Source organism: Odontesthes bonariensis, chromosome 18 (genome assembly GCF_027942865.1).
Source record: "Odontesthes bonariensis isolate fOdoBon6 chromosome 18, fOdoBon6.hap1, whole genome shotgun sequence".
In the NCBI taxonomy this organism is placed as follows: Eukaryota; Metazoa; Chordata; class Actinopteri; order Atheriniformes; family Atherinopsidae; genus Odontesthes; species Odontesthes bonariensis.
The window spans coordinates 21275300-21295084 of record NC_134523.1 but is presented as its reverse complement, the minus strand read 5'-3'; the positions used below and the strand labels follow the sequence as shown (position 1 = coordinate 21295084).

At 41.3% G+C, this 19785-nt stretch overlaps 1 protein-coding gene across 1 annotated transcript in view; it reads right to left on the bottom strand.

Moving 5' to 3' along the window:
* Positions 1–619: 619 nt before the first annotated feature.
* LOC142367576 (C-type lectin domain family 17, member A-like) overlaps positions 620–19785 on the bottom strand; it is a 108420-nt gene continuing 89254 nt past the window's right edge. Inside the window, exons 5-8 of the mRNA XM_075449580.1 lie at positions 3529–3591; positions 3105–3247; positions 2550–2650; positions 620–1578 (exon numbers count right to left, since the gene is read on the bottom strand). Of these exons, the coding sequence (XP_075305695.1) occupies positions 1461–1578; positions 2550–2650; positions 3105–3247; positions 3529–3591 (425 nt within the window). The 3' untranslated portion in view covers positions 620–1460. The remainder of the gene's footprint in view (positions 1579–2549; positions 2651–3104; positions 3248–3528; positions 3592–19785) is intronic.

The window sequence follows — 19785 nt, the reverse complement described above, 5'->3', positions numbered from 1 at the left end:
GTGTGAAGAATGAAATTTCGCCATCACGTAATTAAAGTGCTCTCTACTTCATGTTCTTACTGTCCTCTTGAACTAGCATGTGTGTATCTGACTGTTTCCTGTTTCTAACTGAAATATCCAGTGAGAACAGGAACCAAAAAAAAGCAGGAGCATAAAATGTATATAATGTAGGAAATACTAAAGATGCAGCCCACTGTTTTGTGCATGGGCAACTCACCTCCCAGCCGGGCCAAGGTCAGACTGCTGCTCTTCATCTCTTCCGTCTTTATGGGCCTTTATCCTGTATTTTACTTCAAATCTGGTACAGGTGGAATTTCTGCTGGCATCTCTCAGGGAAAAAATAACTCAGCAGGCTTCACTGTCTCTCTGTTTTTTATATTTGAAGCACACACATACAGTTAAAGCAGAACAACAGTTATTTTTTGACACAGGAAGTAAGAAGGACGAACCCTTGACTTCTTACAATTTGTCTTGTAGAGAACTAAACAGCATTCAGCAACAACTAAAGAAAACTCAGGCTCACGGGCCACACCATGAAGGGGAAACTGACACACAGCTTAGCAAAATAAGAGTTTTATTGGAATTAATACATACATACGATTGAATACATTTCATAAACAAGCATGTTGAGCTCCCATTGCAAGCCTCACTGGGACTGACTTTAATCCACACCATCACAGATGGGGATTAAGATCCTGGAGCCCACTGACATCCTAAAACCTTTTTAGCTGCCACGTCAAGATCAGTGGGAATGCAGTTATGTCTAAGAAATGAGATTTACTTTTAGGTTTTGCTGTAACTTAACTACTAAACCGTTATTGAAGGCAGAAAGGATATAGATGAGAAACACAATAATTTTACACAAAAAAATATGTTTTTCATGATTGTTAAATAAACTCAGAGATGATAAGTTTGAATATGATGATTTCTGCATTCTGGCACTTTTTTTGTTTCCTACAACATCTTCCAACAGAACATGTAGTTTAAAGAGTGTGAGGTGAATGTCAAATGTTTATTCATTGTGCAGTTTCCCTTATGCAAATGAAGCAGGAGGGCAACAGTTCATGTAAATGTTGCAGAATGGGGACGATTTGTTCTAATGAACCAGTCTTCAGTTATAAACTCTGTTGGTTGGTAAAAATCTGCAGCTGCTACAATGAAGTGTGTCAGACTGAAATACAGATGACACTAACTGTAGTTTCAGCAACTCGTTACTAAAGCAAGTAAACAATGTTGTGGAACTAAAATATCATATTTCACATTTTATTTTAAACTCCCAACATCATAAATCTGTATGTACCAACAAGCTAAGAGGGACAGCATGAAATGTAGCATCCAATATGTGAAAGAGCAAAAATAATGGAAGTTAGTTCTGAGTTTCATAGTTTGGTGTCTTTGCTCAGATGTGATAAACAGTTTGATCACTGCACACCACTTTTACATTAGAAAAGACAGAAATGTTATTTCTCACAGATCAAATTCTTAGTATCATAGTTATTTGATTTTTTCCATTTCCCATCATAATTACAGCACACTCCATAGTAATAGGAAGTTGGTGCCTGTCCTGTTTCCCAGAACCTGTGGGACAAACAAAACATCATGTTCAGTTTGACTGAAACTCAAAATAATTTTCAAATTCAGACACACCTGACTCTCTCTCTAAATGTTTCAAATGTTTTTATTTTTCTCGTAATCATGTACAATTTTCACACATATAAAAATAAAGAGGATTGTGGGTTTTAATTGATTATGGATATATTATGGAATCTTGATATAACACACTCTAACTCAGCATCCATTCATTCATTTATTCCAATAAAAGCTGCTCAGTCTGCACATGCTCCAGAAATGTTTCCTCTCTTGCTGATCTGCTTCCTGGTTTTTAAAACCACTGCACATGCTCATTAGCATCTCTGTCTCTGAGCTCACTCTCCTCACCTGAAGACTTTTCACTGTGAACCATCACTGATCATCAAAAAGCCTTTAAGGTTATCAGCCACTAAATGTTCATGTTTTATTCATTCACAATAAAGGAATAATAGCTGATCTTCTGCCTTTAGACCAGTTAATTCAGCAGTTTTACACACATCAGTTTTCAGTGTTTGTCTGTGAGGAAAATGCTTTGTTAGTGGCAGGAATCTTTGTTTCAGTCAGTTTATCTGCAGGTAAACTTTGTCATCAGCCACTCTTAATTCATCCTTCTAATGGTCTTATTCATTCTTTCTTTTATGCTTTCTTCATTACAACAGAGAAGAAGACCCCTGAATTCTCCTATACAGTGGTTCTCATGAGAGGACAAAATAAAAGCAGCTCACAAAGTAAAGGCACAAATTCAAAAAGCTGAACTATTTCTACTGAACCACAGGGACTGCAGCTCATCACAGACTGCAGACGAAGTGTTCAAGTAGCTGTTAATTCAGATAAATATTTCATAACGGACTAAATTAAATGATGGGACAATTTTTCAACATGTGTTGCTGTTCTGCATTTCAACCCCTTTGGTTTCAAACAATGATTTTGATAACACTGCAAAAGAAACACCGTCTTACTGTTCTGTCAGCGGGGATCCATCCACCCATTTCCAATCACCTTCTGAGACCTGAAGGCCAATCCAGGACTCTCCATACCCGTTCAGTTTACGGACAAATTCCTGTTGATGAGACAAAAGTAGTTTCTTCACTTAGAATTCTGTATAGCTGTTGTAGTAATATCATACTGTTTTAATTTCTGACAGAAATCAGCTCTGATTATTCTGTTTCACCCATTCTAAACTTTCCTTCATTTTTGTTTATAAATATTACTACATTTTTATAAAGAAAATTCTTCTTTTTTAACATCAAATCTACAGTAATTGTAACAAAACAAAGCTTTAGAACACAGAGACTGAAGTATTATGAGATTTACACCTTTGAAATGAGTCAAGTTTCATGAGCTAAATCCAGGAAATGAACCAAATTGCTCAGATTATTGATGAGTTCAGGATGTGAAACCATTTACCTGAAATCCATCAGGATCAGTACAGGAAGCACACACAGACTGACAGCAGGTCACACAAAACTGGCAGTTCCATCAAATATCATACTGACATGAGCAAACACACTCACCTGTTCCTCTTTGCTGTTTATGATCACCAGATCAGCTCCTCTTTCCTGACAGAGTTTCCTACTGTCTGACCAGGTTTTCCACTCAGTGGATTTAAAGTAACAATTTAATCCAAATCTCGTCCATCCATCAGAACATGAAGTCCCTTAATATCAAACAAGAGTTTAATACAGATTTTAATGTAATTGAGTGTCAAATTAATTTGACTTTCAGGTGTTTTAGTCTATTCAAACTTAATTCATATCAAATTGAAAAAGGTCAATTCAAGTTTTCTGTCTCATTTGTAAATAACTGTTCCTCCTAACAGGAATATACATACAGAAATATCATGAGACACCATAAAACTATGATCATTTAAAGTAAAAGCAGAGTTGGGTTACAGGTGTATAATGTTGATGTTTTCTGTTGGTTTCAGTCTGTTCTCACCTTTAATCTTGTCCTTCAGAGTCTTTACTTCATCCTGTAGCTGGCTGCTGTTGACTCTCATGTCTTCAGAAGAACAATTGATAAAACAATTAACAAATCTGAAAAGTTTCATGTTTACAGTCTGACATTTGAACTAATTATGTGGTTATTTAGTTCAAAACTTTTACAAGAACTGACTGAAAAGCAGAGTTGGGTCACAGGTGTACAATGTTGATGTTTTCTGTTGGTTTCAGTCTGTTCTCACCTTTAATCTTGTCCTTCAGCTTCTTTACTTCATCCTTTAAATTGCTTTGATTTTTACTCTGGATTTCATAACTATTCTGTAGCTGGCTGCTGTTTTCTCTCATGTCTTCAGATCAACATTGGAGACATTAAGGTTTATAAGGTGACATTTCAATAATTTGGTTAATTGATTAAAAACTTTTCTTACCTGAAAGTTCAGCCTGCAGCCGATTGGTCTTCAAGGTTGCTGAAAGACAATCGGCTTTGAATCAGTTTACTTTAATCAACAGAAATAAGTCAGTTAGTGACCGTCAGTTATCAACATCACTCTTTCAATCTGGAATTACTGATTTGGTGTACCCACAGTCATTTAACAGCTCTGTGTGTCGTTTTATCACTAGTACATATCTGATGTGTTAACTGTAGAATAAACTGTAGAAAAATAAAAAAATGAGATGGACAGTGTGACATAATTCAGCTTCAGGGAGGTGAAAGAGGCTGATGTGTAAATTACTATAAGATACTCCAGATGTATCTATGTTCTTGTAAAGTGTCAGTTCCATCTTATATGACATGTGCTGTTCTCTGATTTCAATGAAAATAAGTTTTATTTCTGTAAGTGCAGAAAGTTTTTGGAGGCTTCAACAGTCTGATTAACTACAACCTGTCTGTGTCTTCTATTGTCCCACTGTTTTTATTACAGTATTCTCTCCTTCTGTTTCCATAGTAGGCCTGTGCTTCTCCATCACTGATGCTGATGAAACATCTCAACACACTGCCAGCAACACAATATATCAAAGACGCACACAGTGCCAGTCAAAACTTCAGATATAGCTACCCATTCATTTTGAATGCAGTGTAGTGAGGCCTGGAAAAAAGAGTGAGCACAAATGTTGCCTCAGTGAGACACAGGTCATGTCACCCTGTCAGGTGAAGTTACTGAATATTGTCATACTGTCTGCACTTTGAAGCAGCTCATCATACTTAGAATGTGCATCTCTTCCTCCTCTAACATGGCCTTTGTCTCCCAGATACGCCCCAACCTTAGCAGCAAAGCACAAGACTCGACCAAGAGACTTAAAGACCAACTAGTAGTGAAAATGAAAGCAAGCTTGAAAATGATGTCACTTTCTTGAATAAAGACTTCTACTAAGTAACAATGCATCTGGAGTTTATCTGAAAATTGTGTGCTGTCCCCACTTTTAGTCAGAGCAGTTACATTTTGAACTTTTATGCCGATGCACTGAAACAAAGAGGTGAATTTTACCATCCTTTTTAGACAGAGTTTCTTTGCTTTGTGGTGGCAAAACCACATTTCCTTGTTCTGTAGCTGTGTGCTGGTTTGTTGCTGGGACACAATAAATCATCTTTCAGAAGATGTTTCACACGTCTTGTGAGTGCTGATGAGTCTCAAACAAAATAAAGATAATTGTAGCCTGGACTTGGGCTGTCATTCTTTCTTCTAAAGTCAAACATCTGTTTAAATGTGGAGAAATCAGTACACCATTCCCAAATATTTTATATAAATTCACATAAATTCTTTTTATTTTTATTTAGAAGTATTTGTCCTCGTGATCCGGCAGAAGAAGTTCTAAGATTAGCTTGACCTAATGCATGCCCTCACAGTAACCTCACAGTAAAAGAAGCTAATGTTGCTGATCTTCTGTTTGCTACCTTGCAATAAATAGAGGAAACCAGCGAGCAAAGCCATTCTCAGAGGAAGTCGATGACAAAACCAAACATTCTGGAAAGTTGCCTTTTGAAATAGTTTTCATCAGGCATAGTCAGCCACAGCAGGCCTCTTATCCGAGACATACAAATGCCATTAACAACAAGATTGCAAGATTTATATGCAAAGATATGTGGTTCATCAGTCAGTGGGTCTACATGGTGAGATTAATTCGATTATAGCTATAGTTGGGTTATGCTCCTTATTTGAGCAAGGGTAATTATCCTTGGATATATGGCGGTGAATGAATCGAATCAGAGGCAGAAAGCATGTCATACTCCGGTACGATAGGTGGTGCTGTACCCATTTTAACTATTGCTAATAGAGCTACTTCCTGTTGACCGCTTCACCACCACCAAGAACAACACCAAACTCAGGCATTCAAGAAAATGGCGAACGAAGAGCAAGAAGAAGCTACGTCCCTCTACATTTCGTCTGTGATGAGCTGCTTGTTGCACAAACGCGATGCACAACGGCGCATTCTCCATCACGTTGTTTGTTTCTTTCCTTCGACGGTGACAACAACAGTAATATCGTCTCTTCCGACTTCGGGTTCACAACCCTGGGAAAAAATCTCGAGCATGGGCAGAGCGCAAAGTCTAATTCACCACATGCCAGGGCTGGACTGACAGTCTGGCATACCGGGCATTTTCCCGGTGGGCGACGCCCCTCGAGGGCCGGTGATGTCGTTTTTTTTTTGTTTTTTTTTAATTAATGTAAAAAAAAAAAAAAGTGACTGGCGGGCAGCCCACGATTTCATGTTGACGGGGCTAATCCAATGAAATCTCTCAACACCTCTTTGGCCCGCCCCTCCCCTCCCCGTTTACCCAGGTCATCGATCTACCATTTGAGCTGAACGAGGGAACAGTCAAAAACCGAAATGGATAAACAACAGAAACAAAAGGGTGATGCACAGAAGCTACGAGATAAAAGGCTAAAAAGCCTACAAGCAGCAAAATGTGCGAAGCTTACTGACATGTTTGCAAGTGCTTTCACCACGACCACAGCACCGGGTGCAGGGCCATCAAGTGCAGGGCCAGGGCCGTCAACATCATCAGCAGCCCCCAGTGCACGAGTGTCTCCGTAGAACAGTGTAGGCCAAACACAGAGGAAGAAGCTATCGAGGTGGATTCAGAGGTGGAGGTGGAGGAGGAGGAGGAGGAGGAGGAGGAGGAGGAGGAGGAGACATACTTGACCCAGGGACAGATTGAGGAGGTCAGAATAGCCAGCCCGGTAAGAAGTAGGCTAATGTTAGGTGAAATGTTAGCAGATGGACGACATGTTTTTTTAATGGGAGGACTGAGGGCTCTCCGTGTGCGTGGATACTTAAATTAGCTATTTATAGATAAATGACTGGTTGGCTACATCTTCACTACATCAGTATGGGGGGAATTGATCATGCTGAAATTATTACTTATTTTATCCAGTCACGCTGGAACACGAATAAAAAGCCTAGCCTGTTTTTTGCACAACCTTGTTGGTTAGGAGGTGGTCACCGACTGTGGTGTGTGTGTGTGTGTGTGTGTGTGTGTGTGTGTGTGTGTCTGCGCGTGCGCGTTTCTGTCACAGAGATCATTTAGTCTTTATTTTCAACTAATGCTATGAGTTTATTTTATTTGAAGGTGTAAAAGTCATTAGCATTACAGTACTTAAACCATCATTAATGTAGGCAAGGCTATAACGTATCTAGTGCCATTCCATTTTGTAGGCTTATGTAAAGTTGACTGGTGTGCAGATATTGCAAATACCCAATGACATCAGTCATAGATATCAAGTGTGTCATTAATGTTTATGACACTCTCATGTAGACACCAAAGTGTTCAGTGTTATTTTAGCTTGTGATAACTATATTGTTTGCAGGTGTTACAGGTTACAGTTGCCCATGTAATATTAGTGAAACACGAGAAATACGAAATTAATATTCCTACCTCGGTCATTTTCGGTCATTTTCAACCCTCCGCTACATCAAACACAGACTGAGGAGTTGCCTTTCTGCCAGCAAACTGGAAGCCTTTATGTTGATGGCCACCGAGAAAGATGTTCTTGTGTCCCTTGATACTGACACAGTGGTTGACAGAGTGGCAGAGAAGAGCGATTTAATGAAAAACTGCTTTTGTAAGGTGAGGAGATTTGTTTAAAGGGACATTCCACAAGTGGAGACATGAATATGTATTGAAAGTGGGCCATATATGTAGTAGAATAGTAGCATAAATTTCTAATTTGGTGCCTTCTTGACCGAGAAAAGACAGAAAATGACTTTTTTGTGCTTGTGGATTGCAGACAACAATCCCCATAGTGCATTGCAATGCTCAAGATCCGCAGGCCACTCCCCCGAGACTGTAGTAGCTCCACCCGACTCTACGCTACCTGGAAATCATGTCACACAATTTCTAGTGAAGAGTTAGTTTGCAAAATCATTAGTGAATTACTCCTCGTTTGTGTTTCGTCGTTTGTGTTTCGAAATGGTGTGCACTTGCATGGTACCGGGATGTTCAGCCAGCACAAGAAAATACACGGAGTAAGTTTTCATAGATTACCCAAAGAGTCGGACTTGTGCAAAAAGTGGCTATGGGCCATCAATAACCCGAAGTTCGGAGAGGACACGGCCATTGAAGCACTAAAAAATCTGACGGTGTGCAGTCTACATTTCAAGCCAGAAGACTTCGAACCCAACCCCTTAGGAGTGAAGAGACCCGCGCTTGTGAAAACCGCAATTCCGTCGATATTGCCAGATGATGTCGACGAACAGCCAGGAACTTCTGGAACTGCTAGCAGTGCTAAACGCATTTGCCTGGAGGGAAGGTTTTTTCTAACTCGACTCTAGCGGCTACTGAGAACACACACTGATATAGTCGTCTGCTGTAAAGCAGCACATCTCATATGATTTGGCTGTTTACAAAGTAAATATCTTGTATGTTTTGGTCGCTTGCTGTTCTAGTGTGTCTGCCTCGCTAACTCCACTCGTCAGCAAAATTAGCAATGTAACGTTAGACACTTTGCTATGTGGATCTAAATAAGTTTGTTATTAGCGATGTAAATCCACCATGTTTTACTGTGTTAGTCTGACGTTATTCAAATGTTTTTAACGTTATTGAACGTATGACATTTCAGACTAAAACGACGTTGACGTCTGCTGCAGAGTTGTCCTCATCATCAGAAGAGGATGAATCCCAGACAGCGCCAGCACCAATGATCTCAACACCAGTCAAGATTCCTCCCTTTGTCCAAGCACAGTTTGTAAGTAGTCTATTATCTCTAATCATGGCTGCAGTGAAAGCTAAACGCAAATAAATGCAGTTTACCCACCTCTGAAATTTCAGAAATAGTTTATCCACCTCTTGATAGAGTTTATCCACCACTCAATACATTCAATGCACTTCCTCATAGAGTGTATGCACTCTTGGAACTATCTAGTAGGCATACCATTAGTAAACAGTAATCTTCACCATTATCATATATTCTGAATGTCTTATGTATTTAAAAAAAAAAACATCCAGTAGCGCTTTTCCTTACTGCAGTTTAGCCTACCCACCTCTTATTTCACCACTACACCCATCTCTACCTATCTCCAGTATACAGTATATAAGACTACTGTCTGATTTAAATTAGTGGAATATAATTTGAAAAGAAACCTGTTGTTTGTTTTATAGTCACCATGCCCAAGTACACCTGGCCTTGATACCAGTGCAAGCACCCTTGAAGTTGGTGAAACAGATGAAAGCTATCAGCTTGAGTCAACCGTCACCCCCACGTTGTCATCGTCGTCAACATCGGAAGATGAAGGTGTAAAGGAAAACTGGAGTGGCAAGAAGATCATTGTCAATGAATCCAGCCTAATGTCACTATTCAAGTTTTGCCAGATGTGTGGGAAACCGATTTCTTCAAAGACTATCTATGATACTGGGGCACAGAGGAGTGTGAAATGGATGTGTCTTGGAGGCCATTCTGGTACTTGGAAATCTTCACCAGACATAAGAGGAATGCCAGAGGTAAATCTACTTTCCGCTGCAGCTGTTCTGTTCAGAGGCGGCACATACACCGAACTCTCCGACTGGTACCAAACAATGGGTGTCCAAATGATTGGATCATCAACATTTTACAACATCCAGAAGGCGTACTTGCATCCTGCTATTGAGCATGTGTACACAGAGCAAAGAAATGCCCTCTTGGCAAGAGTATGTTTGGAACAAATGGATGGGAAGAGGCCACACTTGTCAGGCGATGGCAGATGTGATTCACCAGGCTTCAACGCGAAATACTGCCACTACACTTTCATGCTAGACAGTACGAAGGAAATACTCCACACCGAACTGGTTCAGGTAAGAAACATATGAATGGATGCAGAATAACAATAATTACTCATGTTATGTTGAATGTTGTGATAACAAACTTTTGATAGAATTACTCTTGCTATGTTGACATTTTGATAACTTACAAATTTAAAATCTTTAGTGTACAGAGGCCACAAGCTCTGGCGATATGGAGCCACTGGGGTTTAGAAGGGGAATGAACGATCTCCTGGACACAGGTCTTGACGTGGAGGTGATGGCAACGGACCGCTCCACGTCAATACAGAAGATAATGAGGGAAGAATTTCCTAATGTCCAGCACGAATTTGACATCTGGCACACAGCGAAAGGTATGTTTTTTTGCCATCCTTGTAAACACACACATGCTATTGTCCACATTCAGGACCTACAGCCATTGAGACATACCTGGCCCCATTGACACCTCATGGTGTCATTCTGCACCCCTGCACAGATCTGTGCAGCCTTGCTCAACTCAGAATTGTAGACCCATTGTAGAGGTGTGAAAACAACAGACAAAGCTATACACTGGCTGAGGGCATGTCTACACGGCAATGCTTCAAGGCTCTGTGAGGGTGTGGAGAGTGAGAATGTAAAAGACAATATAGAGCCATTGTAAACCCATCATAGAGCCATTGTAGAGGTGTGATTCTTTCATAGAAGAAAACAACAGACAATTCACACGTCTACACTGGCTGAGAGCAGCAATGCTTCGAATATCTGGGAGGGGTTAGAAAGTGTGAAAACAGAAGATGTGTCGCACATTGTTCCCCCTACTATCTCTAGCCCCTTTCACACTGCCGAATAACCCGCGTTTAATTCGCGAATTTAGCGTGTCCGCTGTTGCGTTCACACTGCCGACCCGGGCTGCCGCGTCAACTCGACTCGCCTTTCGACCCGCGTCGGACCCTAGTCTGTTTGCCGAGCCGAGTTTGATGTGAAAACAATCGACGCGGTTCGGACGTGGGCGTGGCGTGACGTGAGGAGTTTAAAAGACAGAATGGACAGCTGATTCAGAACAACAGCGACAGGTGAGGACAAGTTTTACTCTGTTAGCCTACATCAAGTTGGAGACATTTTTTAATATGGCCAACTGGGGAGACAAGGGCCGCGAGCTCCTCAGCCTCCGAGCAGAGGACGTTATTTTCCACCACATTTTGGGGACGGTGAAAGATGGACCTCTGCTGGAAGGGCTGGCGAGAAAGATGGGAGAGCGCGGTTTCCCACGCACCGTAAAGTAACATCTCCATGAACTGCATATACAATTGCATAAACGATATCTCAAGGTGTCCCGCCATCGTTTGTTTGAAAAATTTGATGCAGACAGGTGTATTTAACCCTACCTCGCCCAGCATTTGATGTGTTTCGTGTGACGCTCTGCCACTAGGCAACGCCCCCTGAACTCGGCTTCAGGTTTCAGGTTTCCGGAAGAAGTTGCTAATGAAGGGGAAGAAAAAGGGGAACGAAATCCTATTTTCCTGGAACAGGTCAGTGTTGGTTTGCAATCTTCAGGCCTGATAGAGTTCAGGCGTGGTGCCTAAATTCAGGCTTGAGCTTGGCCATGTATGTTGTCAGAAAGTTAAAAATAGGTAAACGGTGCCATTTAAAATATCTAGTCAACACGTCAACCTACCTAACGTTTTGATTGACATGTCTGCCACCAACTAGTCATAGTCTATATAAGGAAGTCTTTTACCTTTGTATGTTTTCACTGAGGATGGTCTGAATGGGGCTGAAAATGTTTTGCATGCACTTTGGGTAGCACTTTACACTTTTATGCAATAAAAATGTATTGTTGCATCGGCTGCATGGTGTGCGAGTTCCACTCCTTTGACTGTTGTCAAGAAAGGCAATTCTCTATGGTGTCTTTGAAAGTATTTGATAATTTCAGACACAGATAATTTCACTGATGTCTTTCACAGGTCTGTCGTAAACCACATGTGGTTTTCCTGTGGCACCAGTAAGGGGGACATCGAGGTAAGGAATCAAAAGCTGCCAAGCCTGCCATACATTTTCTATCTGATTTTTTTCAAGTAATAGTATTATTGAGAATCTTTTCTTCCCCAAAGGCACTACAAAACAGGTGGAAGTGCATTCCACACCATGTGGTCAATGAACACCAATGGACTGACACGGATGGAAAGCGGCGTCACTGTGACCATGCTCCTCTAACAGCTGAGGAGAAGAAGAAGAAGATGTGGCTGAAGAAGGACTCTGTGGCATATCAGGACCTGACGTCGCTAGTCTTTGATAAAAGGCTTCTGAAAGATCTTCAGACGATGGCCCTCTTCAAACATACTTGTAAGAACTGACGCCCCTTTTACCCACATGTTTTGAACATATCCTATTGAACATGTTTTAATGAGTACTCCTGTATTCTCCTTTTCACACAGGGCCACTGGAGATCTTCCACAGTGCTCTCCTGAAGTACCTCCCTAAACGCCAGGCCTTCTCCTACGAGGGAATGAGGGAGCGGGCCTACCTCGCCATCATGGAACATAATGAGAACATTGTGGCACGAGAACAAGCCAACACGGCAACAGGTTGTCAGGCCCAGAGAATGGAGGACGCAGATGCAGGAGGTTTAAATCCAAGACTTTTATTTTGAGGCAGCAGAGCGACCAGTCCCTCGTGAGAGAAGCTAAGGAAGGCTATGAAATATTATTCTAAGATTATATAAAAATTATCAAACGCAAAATCACTCCACTAGTGGAGGAAAAACAAAAGACTATGAAACTTTTATAATTAACTATAAGTCTCTCCTACTAAGGAGGAAAAGAAAAACCTCTCCTAAAAATTGGAGGAAATAAACTATGAACGTATTTACCAAACAAAAGGACCACTCCACCCAGGAGGGAAAACAAAAAGACTATAAGCAAACTTAACTATGTATTTCTTATAGGATCTATAATATAAAACTTATTCTAGGAAAAAGAAAATCACTCTCACGAGGATAATTACCACTGGGAACCAGGAACTCGGAAACAGGCTAAGGAAACAGGTTTGGAAGGTACGCGAGGATGATGCACTATACGGGGACAGATACAACACACTGGCACAAGACAGGGGGAGACGCAGACTCTTAAGCACACGGGGGTAATGGGAAACAGGTGGAATCACTCATACGACAATCAGACTGGAACACGAGAGGAAGGGCAAGTGACCTGGAACGAGAGGGAAGTTAGTCTTTCAAAATAAAACAGGAAATGACGAGACAGGACAAAAACCCAACTTAACCTCACCACGGTGTGACACAGGTGTGTTTTCATGTACTCTAAATACTAAAATAACCAAAATTAGCATGTTCACAGCTAACTCAAAATGCATACTTCACCTGCACTACCACACAAGAACACATATACACACACACACACACAGTGCCTATGGAACTGCACCATGTGACACACACACACAGCACCTATGGAACTGCACCATGTGACTGTACCTACCTGCACTACCTCAGTCCCCCCTCCCCGCCCCGAAAAGAACCACATTACCCTTCCCTTGAACTGCACTATGTGACTTTGCACCTTCCTGCACTACCTCACTTGAACAATAACACACCATGCTGCTTACAATGCTGCTACTCCATCTTATTATTATTACTGTACTATCCTATTATTACTGTTATTATTATTAATGTCTTCATTCTTTTTTTTCATTTTTTATCTTTTTATATATGTTAAATGTTCAGTTGTTATTTATTATTTAATCAATTATTGTTGCTTGTTCATCACTGTCACTTGTCCTGTCTTGCACTTTAAAGCTGCCGTCGGCAGGTTTTCAAAATTCCGAGTCTAAAGTCGGAAAATTCGAACTGATACAACTTTCAGGTCCCTCCCCCTCTGTGGACGAGGTTGTGCACGTGAGTTCACACCAGTGTGCGTGCACACAGGCTGGGGGCAGACTCACGCTCAGCATGGAAAACATGGTTGGTGACTGTTCTGCTCAGATAATAGATAAATATAGACATGGTATAGAGAGAGAAACGTAATTTCATTTTCCTTGTATGACTTGTGCATATGAAAGAAAGTGACAATAAAAGCTGACTTGACTTGACTTGATACTTTGCTGAAAAGTTCATTCAATTCCTGTGGAGAGACATCTACTAGTCAAATCTTCATTCAGATATCTGTGTAATCATTATAATCTTTGTCATTTATAGGAGAACCACGTGTCAAGCAGGTCTTCTGCAAGAAGTCAAAGCAATGGATAGTGAAGAAAATCTATAAGCCACACACCACCAAGTTCATCCAGACACTAATTGAGAAGGTCATAGAAAACAGACGCAACCCAAACACAACAGTCAAGGTCTCAACCGCCTCACTCACCCAACCCCAACCTCCTTTGCCACCAAACATCGCCCCTGTCCCAAAGCCGCCAAAGGAAGCTGCAAAATCATCATTCAAGAGCCGCTTCTGAGACGTCAGCTGTACCTTAACCCATTCCTCGTGATACATTTTGTAATATTACCATGTCTTATATGTCCTAAATGTCTTTATGTCTTATATGGTCTTTTGACCTTATCCTTGCACTGCCTTACCTGTTTGCATTTCCATCGAGCACCTTACTGTATACTCAATCACAGGGTCAATACCTCTTTTTTTATAGTGTGGATAATGTTGTTTGTGTGTCTTTATGTTCATGACAATTCTTATTTTGTGAATTAAAAAACAAAATGTCACTCCTTCTCTCCTGTCTACACTTGGAGCAACATTACTAAGAAAGAACCACAACAACGTACATTTTAACCATTTAATTAAATAACTATACAAACAATACAACTGTTGAATGAATATAAAACAAGGAAACTATAGCTCCTCCTGAGCGTCCTCCACTTCTTGGTGCCCGCAGTACTGGCCGTCTGGAGCTGGGTAGTTCTGGCGGATAGCCTGCACGACACAAGCAGGTAACACGACACGACGCCCTCTGCCCAATCTCTCTCCTTGCAGGACCCACTCAAGAAAGTGCCGGTAGGCTGTTAGACGAAATTGTCTAGAGAAAACATTGATCACAAAGTGAGTGATGGCATTTGAGCCTAGCGTGCCACAGTAGCTTGCATAACTGCAAGCTATTTGTGCAATGAACATGCCACGTTAGCGTGTTAGCAAGAGTACTCCTTGACATAGTAACAAAGAAAACAAACTTACTTTACAGAAAGACGTCCATTTGGCCCTGTAGGCTTTGGCTGTCGTTTCCAGTTGACTTTAGGTATTCTAAAGTAGGTCTCCAGGACGCCACTATCCATATGGGGTGCGAAACTCGGGTGATCAACAACACACACGTCCGTGTCATCCTCCGATTCCGTGATTTCGTCCAGAAGAAATTGGCACCGCTGGAATTCTCGGCAGCAGACAGATTCTTGTTCTGTGTCCATTGGCGCACAGTTAGAGCACAGGCACCACCAATTCGCCCCAGCTCGAGCCATTGCGGGCTCCTCGTCCGCGGCAGGCAGGTCGTCTGCCTCGGCTGTAGTGGCAGCAGCTTCAGCCGCCTCCTGTTCCTCCATAGCCCTCAGCTGCTCGTCGCTATATTGTGGCTCAAAAAGATAGCCACGAACATCCGTTTCTACCATATCTTCTTCAAAATCCCAGTCCTCCGTATTGCATCCGTCTGAGTATTCGGTACCTTCGACCATGTTAACTGCAGCTCTCTGCCAGTGACTTCAAAAGCACTGGCACTGATCTGTGATAGGTCTGTTTGCGCATTAGGTCCAACCCCCTATGGGCGGTGTTGAAGGGTGGGAACTAGCGCTTGTTGTCTCAACAGAAATCCACCACTCTTACTCTTCCTCCTGCAATGACGCAAAATGACGATATTTGCATCATTGTCGGAGGAAGTGTAAAGAGGTGAATACGGATTTCTCCCGTCTCAGGGGGAAATGAGAGAGTGTTGCATGACCATTCAAAAGTATGATTGGGTTTCTAACAATGTAAAGCCTAATGCAAATGGGTGGAGTGTCCCTTTAAATGAATACATTTGTGTTAGGATTTAATTGCATTTTTCACAGAAAGTGATGAGATTACTTGTGTGATCGTATAAATATTCATGGTGGGCCGCCATGGCCAAAAAATGCCCGGGCCATTTTTTGGTCCCAGTCCAGCCCTGCCACATGATTCACCGTCTACATGCACGTTTAATTTGACTTTCAACGAGTTATCTCGGGGTCTTAATCCGATCACGAGTAACTCAATCCGATCCAATTTCTTGTCCGATTAAGGTGTCTACATGAACTTAATAACTCAGTCTTATTTTAATTTAGCCAATAATCCGATCCTTTCAGTGCCATGTAACCCCACTGAGTGCTGTTTGAGGATTCATGACAGAAGTGGAGCCACAATAAAATTAGATTTTGGATAGTGAAGGCCCTATCCTGTAGCCTGACTACGTCATACTCACGATTCTAATCAGAATGTGAGTCTGATACCGCTCAATAGAATTTTGAGTATGGGGCGTGTTTCAACCGAACCAGGAGAAAAAATGCCTCTTCGCTCAATTGCATAGACCTACAACCAATCAGAGCAACGTAGTATGTGACGTAGATTAGGCAACACACACTTGTTGTAGGAAGGACGGCAAAAACATATTTTCTATCGATAAAAGCCTTTATCGTGTTCCTCTGTTCGTCTTTCAAAATTAATGCAATGTGGAGATCCTGTAGAACAGACTTGATGGCAGAATCTACACACCCTAGCTCTCCAGCGGCAGCCATGTTCAGCTCTTTAGTGACGTAGTCGATAATGTCCCTGTTGATCATCTGTCCGTCATCGTATAAAGCCCGCCCTGGCAATCTGATTGGGTCGACCGATTCTTGGTCGGGCACAATGATTTCCCAACTAAGCAGAGCCAGACCGAACTTCTCGACCAAAAATTTTAAGGGTGGGGCTAAGTTCGGCTGGCACCCAGGCTACCTATCCTGGATCATGCCTTAAACCAGTTTATTTCTTCCTTTCTCTGTTTTCACGAACAATTTAACTGTAGATCTTCATGGTGCAAGGGCAGCACAGTGGTGTGGTGGTTAGTGCCATCACCAGGTTCCAGGTTCAATTCCCAGCTGGGGCCTTTCTGTGTGGAGTTTGCATGTTCTTCCCGTGTATGCGTGGGTTCTCTCAAGGTACTCTGGCTTCCTCCCACCATCCAAAAACATGCAATTGGTGTCTCTGAAATTGTCCTTAGGAGTGTGTGTGGTTTTTTGTCTCGTTTGTCTCTGTGTGGCCCTGTGATGGACTGGCAATCTGTCCAGGGTGCCGACCTCTGCTGGGATAGGCTCCAGCCCCCCCCCCCCCCCCCCCCCCCCCTCCTGTGACCCGACTGACGGATTCAGCGGGTATAGGAAATAGATGCATGTTCATGGTGCAATAAAACATGTCTAAGAATGCTCAAAATTAGCTGTGTAAGGAAGTTCTGTGTTTCATTCGTACTGACAGTATTTATAGACTGCTGCAATGCTACAAACTGAAGTTCTTCACACTTTGAAAATGAGTAGAGAGCAGTGGTTATAGTGTGGCATGGAAAAAAAAAGATGTGAAAGGACAGATGTCTCCACACTGGCACTCAGACCATGTCGGCCTCTCAGGTTACATTGGTAAAGTTATCATGCTGTCTGCACTTTACAGCAGCTCATCACATTTTGAAATATTTCTGTCCTGTTTGTTTTGTCTTTTGAAAAATGGTGTCATTAAACATTGATTTGGTCAGAATGTGCAGATCTTCTCCTTCCTAATTGAAATAATTAGTCACAAATGATCTCACAATAGTAGAAGCAAATATCTACGAATAAAAAATGCAGAGTGATGGATTGACGACCTGAAACTTTTCTCCTCCTAACCATGCATTTTTAATCCCTAATCTTAACCATTCACAAGTCATAGCAAATTGGAGAAGTGAAAGGTCTGTAGAAAACATCGTGTGGGTTTGGTCTCAAACTGTGGACCAACGCCTCCGTCCACCAGCTGCCAACCTCCTTGTAAGTGTTTGTCACCAAATAGGGTCAAATGTCTACATTGTCACTTCGCAACAGTTAAGCAGCGTTTCCTGTTTCTAACTTAAATATCAAGTAAGAACATGAACCAAACAACAGCAGGAGCATCAAATAATTGTACATAAAATGCATATAAAGCAGGAAATACTAAAGATGCAGCCACTTAGAACAGCCCACTGTTTTGTTCATGGGCAATTCACCTCCCAGCCAATTCTCTGCCAGAGTCTTTATGAGGTGGGAGCGTCCTCCTGGCTGTAAATTGCTGGGAGAGGAAATTCTAAGTGGCTCCATATGTACATAGAAAATGTAGGAATACAAATCCTCACAGCGTAAAATGAATCCAGCCAGAATCAGAAGATACAGCACTCCCAGGGATGATTGGAAAACTCTAAAATGACATCTCTTCCCTGCACCGAAACACACAAAGAATCCACCATCAAGAATGTTTTGATGGTATTTTCAATGCAAAGCTTTGTATTCTTTTCATTCACTTAATTGTGGAACATTTAGACTCAAATCATTCCAAGTCTCCCCATCAAGTTATCTAGAAATGGTTCAAACAAGTTTATCTTCTTTTGTGCTGTAGTTAAACAAACTAAAATGGATGATGATGTAACATGTTTGATACAACAGGTGACTATATAATGTTGGCTGATTGAATGAAACAGCATGTATCACAACATATTTCTTAGTTTCATCTACGTGAAGTCATTTTCAATATTTCCTGCTTACCAGATTTCTGTGCGCCAAGATCAGAGTGCTGCTCTCCATCATCTAACATCTCCACCTCGCTTTGCTCTTAATCTCTTCCATCTTTATGGAGCCTTCTGCTATATTTCACTTTCAGATCTGTTGCAGCTTCAATTTCTGCAGACATCTTGAAGCTCAAAACTGACTGACCAGCCTTCAAAGTCTCTGTTTCTCTCTGAGTTGTGTCGCTTTAAGCAGAAACTATTGAGGAAGTTGTGGCACATACCACAAACAGTGGTGTTGTACGTATATGCATGCAACATTTGTAAAAATAGATCAGAGCGTCCAAACTTTTGACAGACACTGTATGTATGTACAGACATGCAAAGATAAATAAAAGCTTTCTTGGAGATTTAAAGCTTTTATTTATCTTTCTTTATAGGTCTTAAAACTTAGAATGTGTGGTTTATTCAACAAGATTGAGCCTTCTTGAACATTTCCTCTGACATTTTCAGATCAACAAGGTCCCACCAGCAGGGCAGCGAACAGCCTCACCACATATTGAGGAGCACAAGCATCGGGGATAATTTACCTCACAGAGATAGTCTGATCAACTACAACCTGCCTGTTTCTTCTGTTGTCCCACTGTTTTTAGTACCACCTAGCTGTGTGCTTGTTTGTTGCTGGGCCACATTAAATCATCTTTCAGAAGATGCTTCACACGTCTTGTGAGTGCTGATGAGTCTCAAACAAAATGAAGATAATTGTAGCCTGGACTTGGGCTGCCGTTCTTTCTTCTAAAGTCAAACATCTGTTTGAATGTGGAGAAATCCATACACCATTCACAAAAATATATTTTTTTTCAAGTTATCAATTCCACAGCCACAGGTACTTTGTGGGGGCAAAACCACATTTCTTTGTTCTGTAGCTGTTTGCTGGTTTGATGCTGGAACACAATAAAACAACTGGCTTACAGTCTAAGATCCCTCTTGCTGTAACTCGTAATTGTAGTAACTCTAAACTGACTGACCAGCCTTCAAAGTCTCTGTTTCTCTCTGAGTTGTGTCTTGTGTCGCTTTAAGCAGACTATTGAGGAAGTTGTAGCACATTTTGACTGAGAGTGTTTGTTTTTTTTAAATCCAAGAAAGCATTTGTTTATTTTTCTATAGATCTTAAAACTTAATGTGAGGTTTATTTAACAAGATTGAGCTTACTTGAACTTTTCAAATGCCTCACACATTTACAGTGTAACAGTTTAATAATGCTCGGAATGAAGTATGAAATGCAACTACTGACAGTAAACAGAAGTGCTCACTTTCTAAATTCAG